The 20496-nt window shown below is 40.1% G+C and overlaps 1 protein-coding gene across 1 annotated transcript in view; it reads right to left on the bottom strand.

The window, feature by feature from the left end:
- The window catches only part of uba7 (ubiquitin-like modifier activating enzyme 7), a 31723-nt gene extending 13629 nt beyond the window's left edge, over positions 1 to 18094 (bottom strand). Inside the window, exons 1-21 of the mRNA XM_072382004.1 lie at positions 17908 to 18094; positions 17651 to 17819; positions 16886 to 17020; positions 16520 to 16626; positions 16347 to 16437; positions 15933 to 16065; positions 15643 to 15740; positions 15410 to 15559; positions 15136 to 15300; positions 14344 to 14448; positions 14155 to 14235; positions 13323 to 13478; positions 12575 to 12740; positions 12279 to 12475; positions 11521 to 11585; positions 10075 to 10285; positions 7640 to 7714; positions 6735 to 6936; positions 6569 to 6651; positions 4293 to 4385; positions 2877 to 3068 (exon numbers count right to left, since the gene is read on the bottom strand). Of these exons, the coding sequence (XP_072238105.1) occupies positions 2877 to 3068; positions 4293 to 4385; positions 6569 to 6651; positions 6735 to 6936; positions 7640 to 7714; positions 10075 to 10285; positions 11521 to 11585; positions 12279 to 12475; positions 12575 to 12740; positions 13323 to 13478; positions 14155 to 14235; positions 14344 to 14448; positions 15136 to 15300; positions 15410 to 15559; positions 15643 to 15740; positions 15933 to 16065; positions 16347 to 16437; positions 16520 to 16626; positions 16886 to 17020; positions 17651 to 17819; positions 17908 to 17954 (2721 nt within the window). The 5' untranslated portion in view covers positions 17955 to 18094. The remainder of the gene's footprint in view (positions 1 to 2876; positions 3069 to 4292; positions 4386 to 6568; positions 6652 to 6734; positions 6937 to 7639; positions 7715 to 10074; positions 10286 to 11520; positions 11586 to 12278; positions 12476 to 12574; positions 12741 to 13322; positions 13479 to 14154; positions 14236 to 14343; positions 14449 to 15135; positions 15301 to 15409; positions 15560 to 15642; positions 15741 to 15932; positions 16066 to 16346; positions 16438 to 16519; positions 16627 to 16885; positions 17021 to 17650; positions 17820 to 17907) is intronic.
- Positions 18095 to 20496: the final 2402 nt, after the last annotated feature.

The raw sequence follows: 20496 nt of genomic DNA, 5'->3' as shown, positions 1-20496 counted from the left end.
GCATGTTTGATTGTTCAACCCCCTCTGGAGCACTGAGAGCTATTGCTGAACAGTCACTGTCTAATATCTGTCTGTCCTGTGGTATTTTGTATTTATCCATATGCTATTAATCTCAACACAACACTTAATATGGTGCAAACATGGTCTAAAAAACTGATGCTCTTACAATAACATTTATGCCAACAAGGCCTTCCCACATGTATTAGGGTACAGGTTTTGTGCCTGTATATCCAAACGTTTGAGACATATCATTCCTTGTGAGCTCTCCAGGCTTGCTCTGCCTTTAATGTCTTGGCCTTGGTTCCCCAACTGTAAAACATAAGGAAGACAACTTTCTCCACAGAATTGCAGTGTTGGGCAGGAAAAGACAGCCTCCTGGTTATACACATATTTCTACCCCCATACAGAGATGAGCAGCAGCTGGGAGAGCCAGGGTAACTTCCTATTTTGGGAAACAGCTGCTTTAAAACAACAAATTCTGGAAAATGATTAGGATGGTGGGAGAGTGAGTAAGTGAGTGTAACGCACAGAGCTAGAGGAGTACACGCAGGCAAACCTGAAAACATGTTTTCCATTAACCATTAATCACAGCAGCCACAAATATTTTTGTTCCTTTAAAGCTGTGACGGGATAGGTTATATTGTGATGGCTGGCAAAAATGGCTGGCAACGCTCTGATGCGTTACACCCCACTTTGAACAAACACCGGGTGGGCCACGAGTACTATCAGAGAGATGTGGGTGCTGTTACTTGATATTAATGAACTGAGACTGATCTCATAAGCGGAGAGGTCTAAGTCATTGCAAAAGTAAGCTGAGATCTTGATACTGCATGTCTGATCAGTGATATTCAACAGCTGCACGTCTGCCGCTTCAAAAGTCGGCGACTAAAACACACTCTAACCTTTTAGAGAGATAAGAGAGTAATAATAACAAGGATATTGCTTTTCTTTTTTTTTTTTCTTCCTGTAATCTGATTATTATATTTTGAAAAAAAATCATATCTGCACCTTCAATTGATCCATTTTAGTACAGTACACAAAAGTAGTAGTAGTAAAAAAACAACTTTAAAGGATTAAAACAGTGTCAACATTAAGTAATCTCTTCCAATGGTGACATAATGTCTAGACCACAAGTCAGACACTGAGGGTGTTTAGAAAAGACAAACATTTAGATTGCATAAATAAATATAGATATATATAGATAAATATATTGTATAAATAGGATGAACATAACTTCAAAATGAAAGCTGTTTGAAATAAATATGAATGGCTGAGTCTGAATTTTCCTTACATAGACAATGAAATATAGTGTAGAAATGGAATTCTTACCAAGTTAAAAAAAATATATATATATATATGCTGCAGAGCTCAAAAACAGCAAGACTTCTTTTAGTCATGTTTTCAGAAAGAAAGCACAGTTTTCTATGTGGCTCAAGAATTACATGTGAAAAGGGGATTATATCAACAGAAATGAAAACCCCATAAAAGGGTTTAACTTACCATGAAAACACAGGACTAAAACATTTTCTTTCACAGAAATTAGAGAATCTCCCACATAGATGCCCAAAGGTTTCGCAGTTATCCACATTTATCTCACACACCCTCGGAGAGAGTGGTGTATTATCACAAGTGTACTCCTCATTTAGGAGAACCCTGCAGAACTGAACTGACCTTAAAGAATTTGCACAAACTTGCTCCTCTGATGGTGATGGTCTCTGCTTCCTTAAATCCTTAAAAGCGCATATATTTTCACAGATGTCGACGGAGGCTGGTTCTGAAAAATCTTACATGTCTAATCTGCCTGTACCTCCAACTAAAAGACTGGGCACACGAAAAAATAGAGTTTACACTTTCTGACTTGAATTATGTCAATTACTCCAAAGTTCCATTATGCTTTGGGAATGTGGTGTTTCACGCCAGCAAAATTGATCAGACACAAATAAATGATGTAGGCGTGTAGAAACATGAACAAGTTCACAGACAAGAACTTTGAGAACACCCGTGTCTTTGCATTTAAGGAAGATTGTCTCTGTCATCACAGCTGCCATTTCTGTAGATGCTGAACCTTTCCCTCCAACCAAAGCTGAAACCAGATCTCCACTGTCTCAGAGCTCCCTGTCTCTGCGCCCTAGAGTTACACAGGACAGAGTTACCCCGCTTGCTGACACCCAGTGACCTTGCCTGTCAGAAGTTCAGTGCCCCAAGAGAGAAGCTAGTGAGTTTTGAGTCTAAATATCTGATTACCCTTGCAAGTGAGCTACAGAAACGGGCAACAGGAACTGTTAGAAGGGCTGCAAAAGTAACTGACGGGATATTTTCTTAATCTTTTCTCTATCTTAATTAATACAGCACGACAGAGCCACTTTGCGACTTCTCAAACTTGTTAGAACATCAGAGAAATGGGTAGATCAGACAGAAAAAGCACTCTCTCTTGACAGAATAAACCCCGTCCCTTTTGTTCGTGTCTAGGGTACAGTTACCTTACATTCAGTACATTTGTCCACACACAGAGGCAAGCCTGGCTCTGTTTGCTCCTTACTTGCCATAAAATATCCCGAGGATTATACTGAGCCAGCTAAAGACGAGGCTTATAGGCAAGAGACTGACAATAATGGGCTCTCATTCTGAGAGCACTCCTTCGTGACTTAATGCTCTCCACCCAAAGAGGAAAGGCATACATTTATAAGAAAAAGTCAACAGATTTATCCTCAAAGTGGACAGGCTTAAATCATCAATGTATATACAGTGAGGGTCTGTCTGACTTTATAAAGGGCTTGACTCAGGTCCAATTGGAGTGAATGCTTCATAGATCTCGTCCCTGAAGCCCCTACAGCCATTAACCGAGACTGGCGGCGGTTGTAAAAGCATTTACTCACTTCGAAGTTCTGAGGTTGGCTGGGCAGGGAAAGGACAAAGTACTGTACAGCCAGGTTGAGGTAGGCAGTACGGTAGGAGCTGATCTTCTTGTGACCCTGAATCAGTTTGAACAGCTCCAGGCACATCAGGCCTGCCACTGCGGCTGTTGTAGTGGCTATGGCAGGGATAATCCTTCCAGCAATGCGCTTACTCTGTAAAGGAGACAGTGAGAAGTTCACTTTTAAACTTTAATGCAGGTCTTGTAGAGCCTCTTAAGTTAATACTGTATTTCAAGTCAATTCCATTGGTGGAAAATAAGTTATCTCATATTGTCAAGCAGTTTTTTGAGAAACTGGAACCTTAATTTCAGAGCTGGAAATGTTTTTCTTCCCAATTCAGAAAATGACTCAAACATTACTGCTCGGAATAAAATTGGTGTACAAGAGGAGAACATAAAAATGCAGGAAACATGAATTGTGGTTTGCCCCGGTTAAAAAATTAAATAACAATGTTTTGGTAAGTAAAGTAATCATTCATTTAATCTCTAGTTGAGGCTTTATACTGTATTTACTTTGAGCAGCACTGCACACAGTCAAATGCTGCACATAATGCAGAGAATCCCTAAAAACTGCATTAGGTAATCATAAATTAATCTGACAGGGGTCATTCGGTTGAATAATGGATGGCCTACTTTCAATTACAATAGTTCAAACATTTCTTTCTCCTCGTGGGTCGATGGACCGTCTTTTTTTCTACTCAAGTTAAATTTCATAGAGTATCAATTCACATTCACTTTTAAACTTTGGGTTTGGGTATTTTGCTTAACACTAGAAAGGAACTGTCTGATGTACTACTGAGTGTGCTGTACACAGACGTCATTTCTGATTTTCCAGATGTACAACACACTGGAACCACATCTGTTTAAAATGTACACCATACAACATATAGCCCTGGTATCATGAAGGCTTGTATAATGTATGTTTGGAATGAAACAGTATGTAAACAGGGTTAAATGGTGACAAAAAGGTTGAAGTTATTCCCCAGCGAGATGCACAAGAGCGACTCTCTTTTGTCTCCTCTCACTCTGCAAGACCCTCCCCTCCATCTGTCTTGGCGGTGTGTGTCTGCAGCAGCGCCTGCTACAAGGCCTGGCTCAGGTGTCACCTCCCAGGCGACAGGTAAAGTGCTATGATTAGTTTTGCTCTCAGAACAATAGGGGAGGAGGCTGTTTCTGTGGCTTTGGGGCAGGTGTGTGAAGCACCAAGTAAAAACATGACCCCAAGGGAGACGAAGGGAGGGGGTAGGGTCTGGTCTACCTTTTTCACCCTCATCTTCTATATAATCTTTCAACTCAGCGTCATCTGTGAGCCCTTCCTGTAAATGCTTCACTGTTCAAAGAGATTCGTTTAGATGATGCACATGACGTAAATACTGGCCTTGTGGCGATCAGCAGCAGGGATGTCGTAGTTCTCTGCTCTCAGGTTCGATGCAGCGACGATGTAGTCTATGTGAAAATTGCTGTCATCATCCTGTGGCACATGGGATTGTAAAGATACATAAGCCGTTAATATTAAACAGTACAAAGCTTGACACACAAGAACAAACAACAATTTATTATAGCATATGTGCGTAATATCAAAAGCAAATACACTTATTAGAATGAAAAGCCCAAATTTAGCTTCATAAGAGGTTTAAAAACGCTGCATTCAGGATTAACTACTTAATACTGTAAGTTCCAAGGAAGCCAGATCGAACCATGTCCTTTGAAAGTGACCTCCCCAATGATGCAATGCCCTCTTTGAGCTTTGCCAGCTTTGTTGTGTCACTGTGGTCACTGTGTCAGAATGCAGTGGAAATCAGATTTCTGTTGTGATCGACATAGACAGTGAGGTCATGCCTCTGCTACTGCGACTCTACAAAAGGTAGGAAGACAACTGCCACTCTGGGATGGCTTTAGGGATTGTGAGGAAGCTCCAGGTTGGCAACCTGATGCCTTTGAAACCCTCCTACACACATTCCATCTGTCCACAGCATGACCAGGGCATGTGGGGATAAAATGAGAGAAGGGAGTTTGGAATTTTGTTTTTATTCAAGGTGACATTCAATATGTACCTAACTTACCTCATACACCTTCATTAATGTCTCCACCGTGTCACAAAAAGCTTTACCCAAAGCTCATTCAGAAGACTTTTGGAATCACTCTCCAAAGTTCTCCAATAACAAACCGATTCTGCAGAACAGCAACTGTATCCTTTCAGGCCTGAGTTGAGTCAGACGTAAACTATGTCTCATAACTACTACTATTAAGTGTTGTAACTGGTACAATAAAAAGTCAGATTCAAAGGAAAAATGACTTAACAATAAGTGCAAACATATATTTGGTGAGGGAGTTCTAAATAACTGACAAGAAGATGTTTACATTTAGTGCTGTTTAGTATTTATTTAATGTTACCAACTATGGAAAAAATTATGCTTTAAAGTTGCGCTAAGTCTGGGGATCTAAATTCAAGGTTAGGTCAGAATGTGATTTCTATCGCAATTTCCTGTTTTATTTTCGGGCACCATCTCCAGCTCTATGATAGATTTCTATTCAGTTTTATACATTGCTTGCAGAATAACGGCATCAATTTCAATAAACTGATTCCATCACAGTTGTAAATTGAGTAATAGGATGTCTTGCAGGCTGATTAATCTTCAAAGCGTTTGCAAAGTAACTTTTTTGCAGCTGAATGACTTAAAGAGAGTACCCCCCCCCCGTTTCTTTGTGTGCACCAAGTTAACTGAGGATGTCCATGGCTCACAGAATCCAGTGTGAAGTAACTTCATTTTACTCCTACCTCGAAGGAGATCATCTCTCATCATAAGGGGAACTGTCTGTGGCGTAAACTGATTGGTTGAACACTTGAACGCATCATCACCATCAATCATTACAAAATAACTCTGTAGCTATCTGTAAAATGTCGGCCTTGCAAAAGCTCTTCAAGTTAGCCTTGAAAAATGAACAAAACACTGTAATATCAACACATAGTAAGCGCGGGGTTTAATGAGAATTGCTGTCACACCACCTCTGCATTCCTATCAGCAGTGTGGATGCAAATAGAGGAAATATTCTTGAAGGTATATAATCCTTTGCCAAACGTCTAAGACCCTAATTTATCTCCAATAACTATATAGTCTAAAACTTTATTTAGAGTAAAAGCAAATTTTTGGTTTACACATTTAAATGCAAGGACCAATACTGACTTTGAATGTGGATAACGGATACACGCATGGTTTTATTATTACTATATAAACTATAATTTCAAGATATATGCCAGTTTGTTACATTAGGACATTTAGCAATTCATAATTGCAAGAGAAATAAGTATTTTGTTTATTATTTCTAGAAAACAACAGGAAAACAAAAAATAACAATAAAATAATAAAATAAAATATTTATCCTATTTCTAAAATCAGGAAGGGCATTTAAAAAATATACCACTTTTCTGCAAGGCTCTGTGTGAAAACAGAAAACAATCAAGCTGTGTTTCGTGAATGTGTTGAGGATCGGCTCAGATATGGGCCACTGAGACCCCACAGATGTGGAAAAAAACCCATTCTGAAAGCACCTATTGAATTAAGCGTTGCTCCCCACTAAGGCTGTCGCCACTCAGTCACTGTCTGCAGCTTCTGCTAAGTGTGCAGCGGAGGCGTCACTGTGCCCGTGTCATACCTTCTCAAAGTCGATGGGGTACATCTGAGCTGAGCTTCTCATAAAAGACAACTTTTCTCTCAACTCCTCAAGTCTGGCTTTTTCTGTGGCAAAAACACGGAAAGCGTAAAGTTAGACGGCGTGTAACGGTGGAACCAGAAAACTATAGCAACGCGAACTAACTCACCAGCGTCATCACTCTCTTTGTTTTTTTCCTCCTCCATCTCCTTGTCTGTAAGGTGAATTTTCACAGACGACTTTGGAGTGAAAGACGGAACGTTGACGCCCACTAAAATTTCTCTGATGGAGTTGCTGTCTCTTGTTCCTTCGATCCCGTAGATTTGGCCATACAGGTTAGCTGCTGCCACCACAAAGTCCATGTGGGTACTCTAAAACAGAATCAAAATATCAACATTTATCACGAAAATGAGCAAAATTACATACGTCTACTCTACATTTATTCTACTTGTCAAATAAAAAACTAAAAAACTTTGATTTAAAATCTATTAAGAATTGAGTCTTTTGCATGACTGACTTGCATTCGGGGTGAAAATATCATGAAAAAAAACTATTAATAGTAATAGTTAAAAACTCTTTGTCAGTCTTGCTCACAACAGACATGTTGATGTATTGCTTACTGTACAACCAGGTTCCACCATGTACAATGCCGCTTTCAGTTCAGTAATAAGAAGAATTGCAGTGAAATTGCATTTCACAGCTGACAATTCCGAGTGGCAGTACTGACTCTCGACATCCATTTGATCCATGTTAAACTGTTTTAAATCGCTATCAGTCTGCCATCGCACTCTTAAATGCATACAATTATTGGCTTATTGTTAGGCAGGAAAAAAGCTTGGCTTTAAGTTAAGCTTAAGCTTAGGCTTTAAGTATTTTATTGTCTATTGAGCGCAGGTCATTATCTGTCTTTAACTGTCTACATGGATCTCTAGCACAGATAAGATTCACTATCAGACCAGATAAAGTGGGAATGTGAGCAGCCATCGCAATAGTGTGGCATTTTATGCCATTCCCTTCCACTGAGTATATGCTAGCATTGCTACTGCCTTGTCAATTGAGCCAGACACTACTCACATTGTCAGGGTCAAAGGTCAGTGGGTGAGGGCATCTCTTGGATCCAGACCAGAAGGGCAGACCATTACTGGTCACCTACAGAGAAGCAGAAAAAAAACCTTTATCAGCGTGTTCAACAGCTGTTAAATAAGATCTTAGTTCATTATGTTCCTCAAAATGGCCATAACTCAATATGGCAGAGGGTAATAAATCTGCCCCAGTCAGATCTTCGATTAGAGCTGTATTTTCTTTCACACATGCAAATGTTTTAGATTTTTCTAATTTAGATGTGAACACTGGGCACCAGCAAAGTATAGATATATTCAACCAAGTGTGTGACTGTTTGTGAGGCTTGTGTACCTTTTTTTCCCTCTTTTATCAACTTAGTTTGGGTCAGGTAACTGACATCAGCAGCCTTATCATAGTTCTTTAAAGAGTCTATAGTCACAAGTGACCCTTTTTTAAAAAGGACAAAGGACAAAAAATACACAATCTTCCCCACATCCATCATATATGATATGCAACTCACTATCCCGCATGCCCAGTGCATTAGTAAACCACCTGATAAATCCTCACTTTGGTCTTCAGACCCAGCAAGCAGACAACCTTCCCGAGGCACAAACAAACTTATATTGTTATCAGCCATGTGTTGACTACACAATTTGTGGTGTTCCTGATAAAGGAACAAAGGGTCCGACAGCTTTGATGTTGCCAAATGGTCCATATGTGGAGAAAGAGAGTCTTTTTATGGTGTTGCCAGTTTTCACTGCAGGGGTGCTTTCTACAGCGGCCAAAAGGCATCAACGGCTTTAGTCCTTTTCAGAATCAGGCTTCAGATGGCTCAGGGGCAGAACAGGACAAGAACAAGGATTTCTGCTTAAAAGTAAGAAAAATAAAGAAATAAAAAAAAGAGACAGCACTTCTAACGTGGTGCTATTTGGCTCTCTTACAAGTGCGTCTGTTTCTTTCAATTATTACTAGACTTAAAAAAAACGAAGAAACAAAAAAAACCCCAGAATGATAAATAACTATATGGCTTGGAATATTGTTTAGACAATATGATTCAGTCACCTCAAATAGCTCTAGCTTGTACTGTTTTTGTTTTTAAACTGCTTTTCCTTTTTACAATGTTAAGATTACTGTTTCATGCCAATCTGACTAAAACATATTCAAGTTCAGACAACTTCCATTTTTCCATTGGTTTTAAAATTGAAGTAAAAATGGAATCGTATTTTATGTTAGCATGTCGTGTATTGTATAATACATACAAGACAAAAACAAAAAGACAACTAATACTGCGGTGGACATTCACGAGAATAAAATGCTTTTCTTCAACAGTCTCTTTCATCTGTGGTAATATCGTCACATCTGTTCAGATGCTGGTCAGTTACACATGCTTGCAACATCCATTAATTGCCGGGTGAAATCCAATCCAAATCCAAATCCCCATAATATGCAGGAAGTCTTCTTGAAAACAGGCATGAATGTCCAAAAACATTTAGAACTCTTTCTTTGGAACCTTTTCTTTGGAATCTTACTAACATCTTCACAATAAGCATTAAAAACAGCTGCGTTATTTTGGTTCAAATTCAGCTAAAAACTTTGTCTCACTGGTGAAATGTTATTGAAGGTGAATGATGTGTTACAATCACTTCTGTGTGAAGGCTGGCAACCGCTAAACTGGCTGTTAGTGTTTGGTTATTTGTCATGCTTGTGTGCCGTTTTCCTTTCTGTCCCTTATCAAGTCAGCTTGTAACAGATAACTGACATCAGCTGCCTTATCATAGTTCCTCAGAAAGTCTGTGGTCACAGGTGGTTTTACAAGAGAACAATGAAACGCTAACGCTTGTTTAGATACAGAGAGAAATATGGAAGAAAAAAAAGAGAACTGACGTTGTGACAACTGTAGCAGGGTTTCGCTTCTGTGATCGTTAGGCAGGACGATAAAGATATAAACACAGAAGACTTTTCTGAAGACATCCACATGTAACTAACTATCTAAGGAGATGTGAGAGGACAAAAGAGGAATTGTCATAACCATTCAGATAAAAAAATAAATAAAAAGCTAGAGTGAGACTGGGGTTAGTAAGGGTTTGTTTAGGTTGATACTGATCCGTGACCCCACACACTTCCCTGGGTTGACAACAACACGTGACATCACCCTGTCTGCATGCTTCAACAGATTACAAACACTCAAAGCCCCTCAGAGACCCTCCAAGATATTTATCAGCAGTTGCTCTCAGAGAAGGTTAATAGTTTCTCAGAGTCTGGAGAAATGTACTGCAGTGTTCCATTAAATGTGAAAAATGCAGCACACTTACTGCAGAGTTTAATTGGGAAATATGCAAAGGTCTTAGACACCCAACAGTGCCCCTCTGTGTCCATAAACTTTAATTACACTTTTATGACATTTGGTTGTGGGGAGAGTTGTTATTTTCACCCTTGTGCGATTTTACCTCTTCAGGAGGGAAACAGTGCAGGAGCTGACGAAGTTCGTTATTAAAGAGAGTCTCCCACTTGCAGCGTGCCCAGCTCACACAGTCTTCCCAGCTCTTTGGGTGCATTCCTCCAGCTGCCATGTCCTTAAGGCTGCTCCATACCCCTTGAAGGATCTCCAGGGCCTCAGCGTCTCCACTGGCTAGGGTTCGCTCTACAAACCCTGGATCCCTGCAGAAAGCAGTGCCACAATCCCTTTTAATTTAATGACAGATGGGACGGTGATGGCTGGATACAAGACACAAAGGTATCATACATTATGATGCATTCTGTAGGTCTAAAGCCCAAATTAAAGCTTTGATTTGCAACAAGACAACAGAGAGAGCTATATTTGACCTAGAAAGAGAAAATGAGAAAGATATTGCTGTTGCATCACGCAGCTGAAGAGAATGACTAAACAGGAATTCGGACATGGGAGTGTAGGCATTGTTATTGATATAAGAGGGGATTTCTTTGACTTTCAGCTTTTGACTCACAAGCAGGGGAAGTCAGTGTTTAGTAAGCTTGCACCGTGCTGGTTGGTGCCAATTTAAACTCTCTTACACGGGCAATTCTTGCAGCATTAACGTGCATTGCCTTGAGTTGTGGAAAGCAAAGGGATTTGCCTCCTCTTCATGTACCGACACGTAAACAGGTCAAAACAGGAACTTCTGAGGCATACTTCTGCATCGAACTGCGCAGTAACACAGCAAAAATTTTGCAATTAGTCATCATGTAAATGATCAGCCTCAGGAAAAAGTCCAGAAAGCTTGTTCTTATTTCCAAACATCATTGTGTAAACACCGTGTCTGTCTGAATTCCAGTTTTTTTTTTTTTTTTTTTTTGTCTCTAGACACAAGAAAGTGCTTTACAGTGAGAGAGGATTATGTCAAATCTTGCTAAAACAAACAGAGAGACACTTCAAAACACGGACAGATTTGGAAGGAGTTCCAATCCAGAAGCTCAATTCTGTCACTGGAGCTCTCATGTTACAATAAGGTCAATGCTTTATGGTAAGCCCAGTACATTGAGTGCTTCTAAAAAAATTACAAGGTCAAAGATTCCCTAATTAGTCAAATCTTACTTGTTAAATCAGACTTGATATAGTAGTGTTTCAGCATTTACAACATCTCTTGTTCAGTTCAGTCAATGCTTCTAAACAAGGAAGCTTCTAATTAGTTGAGAGACAGTGTTGGGGCTACAGTGAATGATATATTATAGAGTACAGACCCGGCAAGACAGATTGTTTACGCAGTTTTTAATCAGGGTTTACTGCTAAAAGCCAGCCACACGTTTTCCTGTTAATGAAGTCAAATAACAAGCTGGAACAAGTTAAATGATAGCAGATTACTGACTATAGTCACAACTTTTGTCAATCCTGGTGTGGAGGTGAAGATAAGTCGCATATGGATGGCATCATATCTTACCTCAAAAAGAGATTCACATTTTCAGGTGCTTGTTTAAACAGTCCTTCAAACTGATCCCTGGCCCACTGAAAAAAAGACATGTTAACTTAGCATAAAGAGAGGAACGATTCAAATAAAGAGATCAGGGAAATGGAGACTGTCTATACCACATAAGAAAACACTGAGCACTGTTCTTACAACCTAACACAGCAGTCATTAGGGTAGTTGTTAAAGTTGGGTGGAAGTGCCGTGAGTTCAAATACGTTTGATTTAAACAGCAATAACTCAGCGACTACATTCCGAGCTGTAATGACATTATGTTTATGCATAGTGGATTAATCCTGGTGACTTTGGTGGTACGTGGCTTTTTGTTTAAAACCAGTGAGCGACATTGTTTGTGGTGAAATAACTTGATAGCTATAGGACGAATTAGCATACTATATGCTTCAACGGTATTTTTCTAATTAGCAAATGTTATCATGTCATGCTAAAATGAAATCTAAACAGAGGGATAGTATATGTACTGTTAAACAACACCATGTCAACATGCTGACACCATTAAGTTACTACTGTCTCACAGAGCTGAGATAGCTTGGAATATTCACAAAATAGAAAGGATGCTCTAGACCAAAACATTTTTTCTAAACATTAAATCAATTCAACTAAATTAACGTAACATAATTAAAGTATTTTATAATATAGAGATTAGCCTTTTTAAAAAAAAAAAAAAGAAGATTATAACAAAGATGAGCTCGATGCCGAAGAGCTTGGTTTTGTACCTGCAGGGTGTGTTCAATTCGGTGAGGGAAATTCTTGAGAGTGCACAGTGGGATGGCATTACTGGAGCTTGATTTTGCAGGTCCATAGGACTCTGTCAGGTGAGGCACCACCACCAGAGTATGACCCTTGCTTCCTAAAGTTCCTCCCTCCAACAACGGCTTTTGGTGCTCAACACAGCGTCGATCAAGATAAACCCCTGAGCAACAAAAAACCGGGAGTTATTGTTTAAAAATGATATTAGGTGGTAGGAAGAGATTCATTTCACAACGGCGATGAAAGATTAAGTGTCCCTCACTGGCTTCAACGTTGTCAAGGGCTGCAGCAGCTCCATCAAGATTCATGAAGAAGTTGTAGTCATACACTCCCTCACTGTCAGGGTCCAGACGATTCTGATGAGCGGTGATTTCCATCTGTGGGTTCATCTCACACACTGCTTTGGCTGCAACCTCCGATTTAGGTTTCTGTTTATGGAAAAGCGAGTAAATGGGCGATGTGTCTGAGATGACGTGTGTGAGCAAATCATGGACAGAAAAAAATGACAAATGAGAGATACAGGGAGAACTTAATCAAGCGTTCACTTATTCAAAATTAGGTTTTATTGTCGGATCTTTTTCATAAACTATTTCAAGAAATCAGTAAAAAGATCGCCAGTCATCACGAATATATGGTTTAAACTGTCAAGACACTACATTCAATGTCTCGCTGGTAGAGTCAGACTTTCAGGGGAGTTGAAGATATTTTTTCCAACATATCCATTCGCTGCAGCATGTTACATAAGTTGTTTAGACTATGTAAATTGTTTACCCAGATAAGAGAGATCAACTGTCTGATAAACCCTGAAAATATACTACAAAGCAAAACAATCACAAGTGATGTAACATGGCTGTCATGTGTAATCTGCCACAAGCAACCTCAGGCTGTTAGTATACCTTCATGTCCAAACTGTCCAAATGGTGCAAACCTCCACCTTAAGCAGGTCAAACCAGAACCAGTGAGCCCTGCAGAGAGGAGGTTGTGATGCGCTGTTCTGTGTGGTTTCTCACCCCAATATCCTGAGACCTGAACAGAAACTGGCGATTCAAGTTGGATCTTTCTATGAAGTCCATGTCTGTAACAGTGATGTGGCCCTCTGTTCCTGCACCAAGCCCCATGAGGGCAAAGTTTTTAAGAAGCTCACAACCAATAGCACCAGCTCCAACCTTGGAAAAAAACAAAAGCATCTTATGCCAATGTAATGCAAGTGTAACAAAAAGCTTTGTGTTATTATTTTTTTGTCCACTGTGTAACGTCAAAAACATTCATCGGCACATGATGCTCCTCAGTTTTTGCGGCTTTGTGAGCAGCTTTTACAGTGACCAATGAAATGCACACTGTCTCCCTCAAAACAAGTGCGCAGCCAAACAAAACACTTTTAAAGGAAACAGAGATAGGGTTTGGCACTGCTAAATGACCCCTATAGCATAAGGGGTCAATACTGCCAGGAAATGCCACCTACAATGACAGCCATTTCCTGTATGTGCCATCATTAACAGAGACTGGACCAAAGAGAAGTTTCAGGGCAATCTGTTGGTTCCCTTAGCTAGGAAATTGTTTTTTGAATTAGCTTTGTATGTATGAATTGGTTGGCTAATTTTGACTTTAATTAATTGGTTTTGATAACAATGAATTGGACTCTAATTGGCTTGAATTGGACTATATCACTGAAGTACCTTGAGATGACATTCGTTGTGATTTGGCACCATATAAAGTAAACTGAATTGAATTTAACTGGACTGAATTAACAGTGGACAAGATCAAAGTCAATCACAGATGGAGTTCCTGTGTTCCCCACGCAAGGTGCGCCCCCTGCTGGACAAATATCACATGTGCGCTCACCAGGAAATACTTCTGCCTCCCAAGCCTCTCCTGGAACTCTGACCCAAAGACCGCAATCTGTCCATCATACCTCGTGCTTGTCTATCAATGAGAAGCACAAAAGCACTTGAACTGCATCAGAATCGTACTCTAATAGACTGTTTGTTTTGACAATGTCAGCCTTTAAGCGAAGGGAGTCATTTCACATACTGATGAAAATGAACCGTCTTTCAGGTGATCCTCCTCTTCAGGGAGACACTCCAGTGCATCAAAATATAGCCACTGCTGAAGAGGTGTGAATTTCCCACTGGATGCCTACAGGAATATTTTTAGAAGGCAAATAACAAATCAGTGTTAGTTCAACTAAATACATCACGGAGTGCAAAGTTAAACACTGATCAGCCACAACATTAAAACAACTGACACATGATTTGACACATGAGGTGATTGCAAAGCTCTACTATGTAATCACACCTAATGGAAAGCATGCAGTGATGGCAACTATGACTTAATGTAAATGTTTTCTCATTATCGGTCTCTCACAGCGTTGTGGAGGACATTTCGCCCACTCTTCTTTACTTCTTTACAGCATTGCGTCAGTTCATTGAGGTTTGCAGACATCCGTTCATGCAGATGAAAGTCTCTCTTAAGGTCCCACCACAGCATTTCTATCAGTCCGAGGTCTGGACTTTGACTGGATCATTGCAACACCGTGATTATTCTCTTTTTCAATCATTCTGTTGTAGATTTTCTGCTGAGCTTGGGATCATTATCCTGTCGCATGACCCCCTATCAGCCAAGCTTTAGCTGTTGGACAGATGGCCTCAGATTTCACACTAAAATACTTTGGTATTGTTGCAGTGTTCTTGTTTGAATCAATAACTGCAAAGTGTCCAGGTCCTGTGACTGAGGAAAGCATTTTCAATGTTGTGGCAGTTTTGCGACAGCAGAAGGTTAAGGAAACAAAAGGAAAAGGTCTCTTGTTTTGACATCAGACCTCACCTTTATAACTTCCTGAGCGGCCAGGCCTCCAAAGAAAGCATTCATAGGAGCCAAATCCCCCCGTGCCGTGTAGGACAGGTTTCGCACCGCAGCCTCATCTAGTTCATCCAGTTTTGCAACTGCATTCAGCTCTCTTACTATGGCAAGCAGGGAATCTGCATCCGACTGTATGAGTTCATCCAAAGGAACAAGTTAGAGAAAACGATCTTGTGAACTGCGTTATGACAATCATGTATTGTGTTACATACAATCAATCACACACATATTAACAGACCTGAGACCAGGAATGAGGGAGACGCCGCTCTCTTTTCACAAAGCTGTGGAGGGCTTGGAATGCCAGGTGCAGGGTGTTGTGCCTTGATATTTTCCCAAAGTCAATCATTGTCAGCAGTTCGTGATCAAGCAGAGCATCACTCAGTGGTTTCTGCAATGGACGTTTGAATGATTTTACCAACAAAGGGCACACTTTCTTATAAGCCAATTATAAAACAAGTTGTGGAAACTTACAAAGTTGAGCAGGATGGGCTGTTTGACCTCAGTCACTATTCCACCCCGTTTATACTCAGAAAAGGCTGAAGTGTCACAGATAGTGAAGGAATACTGGCCTGGTAATTAAAGTGATAAATGACACGCAGACAGTATGATAAGGAAGAGTTCCATTTATGACTACTAAATTTCACCACAATGCTCCTTAAGAGAGGCTGACAGGGTCATGAGAAGAATGTCACGTGACCGAGAAGGAAAAAAACTGAAAAAACAATAACAAGGCAATGTATGTAAGGTTAAGCAACACCAACCGCAGACTTTGACCTCCACAGGACCCATACTGTTGAGCTCCGTCATGCCTTGGACTTCAGAAAAGACAACCTTAGAACCATCTGAAAGTCCATGTTTCTGGTCGTCTGTGCAGACAACAAATCCTGGATTTTCCTAAAACAAAGTTGGGTTTTGAGAGAGAGAAAGATTCAACAACAATAATCACAGAAGCTAGACAAATTTATTTAAGAAGCACTGACAGTCTTAATCAGAAAGGTCAGAGTCTGCTGTTACATGCTTGCTGTGAATATGGATTTCCTTACATACAGGTAACCTGCTGTTGTAAATTAAGGGAACAAAAACGGGCAACTTTAGATTACACGTAGTTGTGAACATTATTCAATATAACTGTTAGTAGGAGAAGAGGACTTTTAAATAGATCACTAATGCATTACCTTGGTGATTCGCTCTACCATCGCTGATGCAGGCATCTCCCCATCCTTGTCCAAGACCTCAAACTCCTCACCGAAGTCACAGAACAGCTGGCTGCAAATGAACCAAACGATTCTCACTTCAGTCTTCTTCGCACTATCAAATTAATGTTTGACCTTTTGTCTCACCCACTTACCCACAGAGTCCTTTGGTGTCTGTGACAATAAACTTAATCCTATGCGAATGGCAGAGCTCACCAAAACGCTTCTGATCATCCAGTGAGGAGTCAGTGAGGACCACAACCTAGAAAACAACAGCCACCGCCCCCCCCTTTCTCATGAAAAAAAGTTTTTTACACATTCATTGTAACTGTACAAGTGGTATTACAAGTCACCACACAGACACTAGGACTATTTTCACTTTCATCTTATGAAGGAGAGGCTTTCTCCACACTGATCATTGCTTTTAATGTTGTAAATTTTTGTAAAAAAAATTTTCATTTTATTTATTTATTTATTTTTAATGCAGGGTTGAAAAAAAGAGAAAAAGACAGAAGAAGCACCTGGAACTGCAGAAGCAGGTAAAGGTCAAGCGGTCCGGTGTGGGCCGACACATGCACATTTGGGTTTAAGGCAGCCAGCTGTTTCAGGGAACATGTGGCTCGGTTCTGACCAAGATGGGACTCCTTCAGGTAAAACTGGTGGGAAAATAAAATCATTGCTTTATAAATAACATCGCATATGTTTATGTTTTTAGCAGACGCTTTTATCCAAAGCAACTTACAGTTAGGCAGATAGGGTAAGGGGGTCTTGCCTAAGGACCCTTACTGGAGATAGTACCTTTCATGCAGGGGAATTGAACCTAGATCTCCCACATGAAAGGTGGCAATCATACCACTACATTATCTACACTACACTACACTACACCTGCCTTCTCACTCGAGAAAAATCCATCAGTTTCAGAATTACTCATCATGTGTGGGGTGGAGCGAGGATGTTCATAATCTTGAAAGTGAAAGGACTTTCTTTCACTAATTACTTGAAGTTAAAAGCACACTTCATTCATTTTTCTATGCAATACTAGCAATATTTGCAATGGGGACAATATATTACATCCAAACAATCACCTATCCCAAATTGGACGAACAGGTTTGAGAAGTAAATGCATTAGAGGAGATGGAAAACAGTCCACAGACAGCATTATTAACATTTTAAGAGCAACCGGGCTTCACAAGTTGTTGCCGCCTAAAGCAGTGAAATTACCCATATCCTGAATATGTGTTCATTTCTGTATGAATTCATTTATTTCAACACCCAACTATCAGTACCTGTGATGACAGGTCGGACCATACAGCCTGGCCCTCATCCTGGATAGTGACAGACTTTACTCCGGATAGGATCACATTTTTGGCTATTTCCACTCCCAGACCCCTCATCCCAGCTATGAGGACGTTCGCGGTGCCCATCCGGTGCATCGCATCGTGACCTAAAACATACCTGAGCAAAGTGCAAGAGAAAAGGTGAATCTGACGGCTGGCTCCTGTCTCAACTCATCTCTCGAAGAGTGCGGACAGGTAGTACTTACAGCTGCCGAGAGTAGAATCCCTCATCGATTTCACCGGTTCCTGCCATGTTGCACCCGCAGTCCCCTTGTTTGAAACGACCACTGTGAACTGATCTGAGCTGAAAGTTTAATCTTTTTGAAAGACACTTCGCAGAGAAACCGAACAGGTCTAAACAGTTGGAGAGGTCTGGCAAACGACCGGATGACGGCAGTTGCTGACCTTTTTCGCTTTCGTTTCAGATCATTCTCTGCGAGGCGTGTCGCTGCTCAAAAAGATGAGTGTAAGAGCGCATCCTGACCGCTAGAGGGCGACTCAGGACGCTTCATGAAAGCAACCTTTGTTGCACGATGTCTCCCTGCTTCAGTTCCTTTCCAAAGTGTGAGGATAGAAACTCATGGGTGAAATGAAAGTATTTCAGCTTTTTGTTCCGTGAAAATGAAAACTAAAGACGTTAAGAAAAACTTTAAGATGTTTGAATACAAACACGGTTTCAGACATTAGAGTTATTTTTATGGGCCAACGTGCAACATCACCAAGTTTTGTGGAATACTCCCTGTCCATAGTGTAATTAAACCACGTAATCACTGAAATAAAACACGAATTGTGTCTGAAATTAACAATATTAGCATACAGATAGATTCTTGATGAGTGAGTGAAAGTTTTTGACTAATTTTAGGAATAAAGTTGCATTTTGTTTTAAAGACATGGCACCCTAGTTATAGTCGTGTTTGGAGGGGGTCTTTGAAATTTCCTTGGAAGCAATAACAGTGGTACACGCCAGTATTGTCTCACGTGTTGGTCATTCATTTCAGCAGTCTCACTGTGGCAAAAACAAACTCACCTAGAGGAAAGCACTGCATGTGTAGGAGTGACCAGAAGTGAGTCATCATTAGGTATGAGACATGAAAATACAAAGCACGGCTTCTCATAGTGGTGAGTAAAAGAAGTGAGGAACAGACAAGGTCAGAAGCTTAAAAAAGAGCTCTGTTTCAACATCCTGATAAAGTCTAAAATACAGAACCTTGCCTGATACAATCCCAGGAAAAGTATGTGTAATCTTATTGACAGTTTAATTTTTTCCGTCATTAGACAACCTTAACATCATTGGACATAACATCAAGCTGAGCACAGAAAACATACAGATGGGTATTAAAAGTGTTTGCTGAAATCAGGATTTCCCAGCTGGTTCAAGAGCTGTGTTTTTAGAATAAAAAGCTGATTAAGCCAACAATAATTGGAAACGTTTAAAGAATAAAGGAGGATTGGAGTTCACTGATCATCTTAGCAGCTTTTAATGCTGCAAAGAGAGAAATGTTTTGGCACAACTGTTTCTTTATCAGAGTCGAGCTCCAATAGAGAATCAATGAGCTCCAGCTCTCCTTGATTCTTTGGATGTTTGTTGTCGTTCAGGCAATTTTGGAGGGTATTAGTAGAATTTCAAGCTTCTTCGATCTCATGTTCACTACGAGGTGGTAATGCTGTCATTTGATACAAACTTAATGAGATAGTTATTACTGTTAACAAATAAATGTACTGACAAATTTAGTTGCAATTTGTTATTTTTAGTTGTCTGAAATTCTTAAGAAATAATCATAGTTTTTATTCTCATTTCAATTTTCACTGTCCCAACAGGAACAAACACTCATTATCCTGAGAGAATGAGGGCAACTGGACCTCCTCTTGGTTCTTGAAGAAGTTTCATCTCTCATCTGAAGCCTTTCGGATGGGAGGTGAAACAAGTCCAGTTGCCCTTATTCAAGCTGTTGTTTTTACCATGACCTGGATGACTGAGAATGTACACCAATAACACTCTCAAAGCTGCAGCTTCAGTAAGTAGGATGGTCTATACTTTATTTTTATATAAAATAGTAGTGTGCTTAGATAGTAGTGTGGTTAGGAAATCATTTAATCTTTAAACACACCCTGAAACACCCTACGTCAATAAAACTGAACCCCACACATTTAAAGTATTTGAAAGAAATGGCAGAACTCGTGCGATATAACCATTTTTGTATCAGTGTTTATTTTAAAACCTCATCTGGGAACTAGTCTCAAACATGAAGCTCTCTCTGCAGTCTCCTGTTATGAACAAAAAAATCCTGGAAAGGATTCAAGTTGTGTGGCGTATGTATTTCTGTATGAGTTATGTCCGCACTTAGTTACACAAGGACTGATGTAAGCTTGTGGACTGAATGTGATGTCCTTGTTGCTGTTGTTTTAGACATTTGTTTGGTTAGTCTCACAGTCTAAGCGCACTCTCATTCACAGCCTTGTGGCGCTCCAATAACAGCAACTTCTTTGGTCTCCTGCCTAATTTTGTTTGGAAATTCCTGCAATATAAGCACACCTATCAAACATTTTCTCATTCAAATTCTGTCAGTATCTTTGCGAATTAAAGGTTTGAGCAGTGACATTGGAGGTTGGCATTACATAGGACATTTGCCTTCAGAGGGGTGACAGCCTGTCTTTGCTGAACTTTGGATTCAATAGTCGATGTTTAACTTTTGTCTCTACAATACCGTATTACATTCTTAACACTAGTGTTTGGACACTGATGATGGTGATAAATGGCCTTATCTCTAATAGGGTGCCAACAGAGTCTACTTAAG

Source organism: Leuresthes tenuis, unplaced genomic scaffold, assembly GCF_036924035.1.
Source record: "Leuresthes tenuis unplaced genomic scaffold, fLeuTen1.0.hap1 SCAF_3, whole genome shotgun sequence".
Classification (NCBI taxonomy): Eukaryota; Metazoa; Chordata; class Actinopteri; order Atheriniformes; family Atherinopsidae; genus Leuresthes; species Leuresthes tenuis.
The sequence above is the reverse complement of the archived record's forward strand: the minus strand, read 5'-3'. Positions and strand labels throughout refer to the sequence as shown.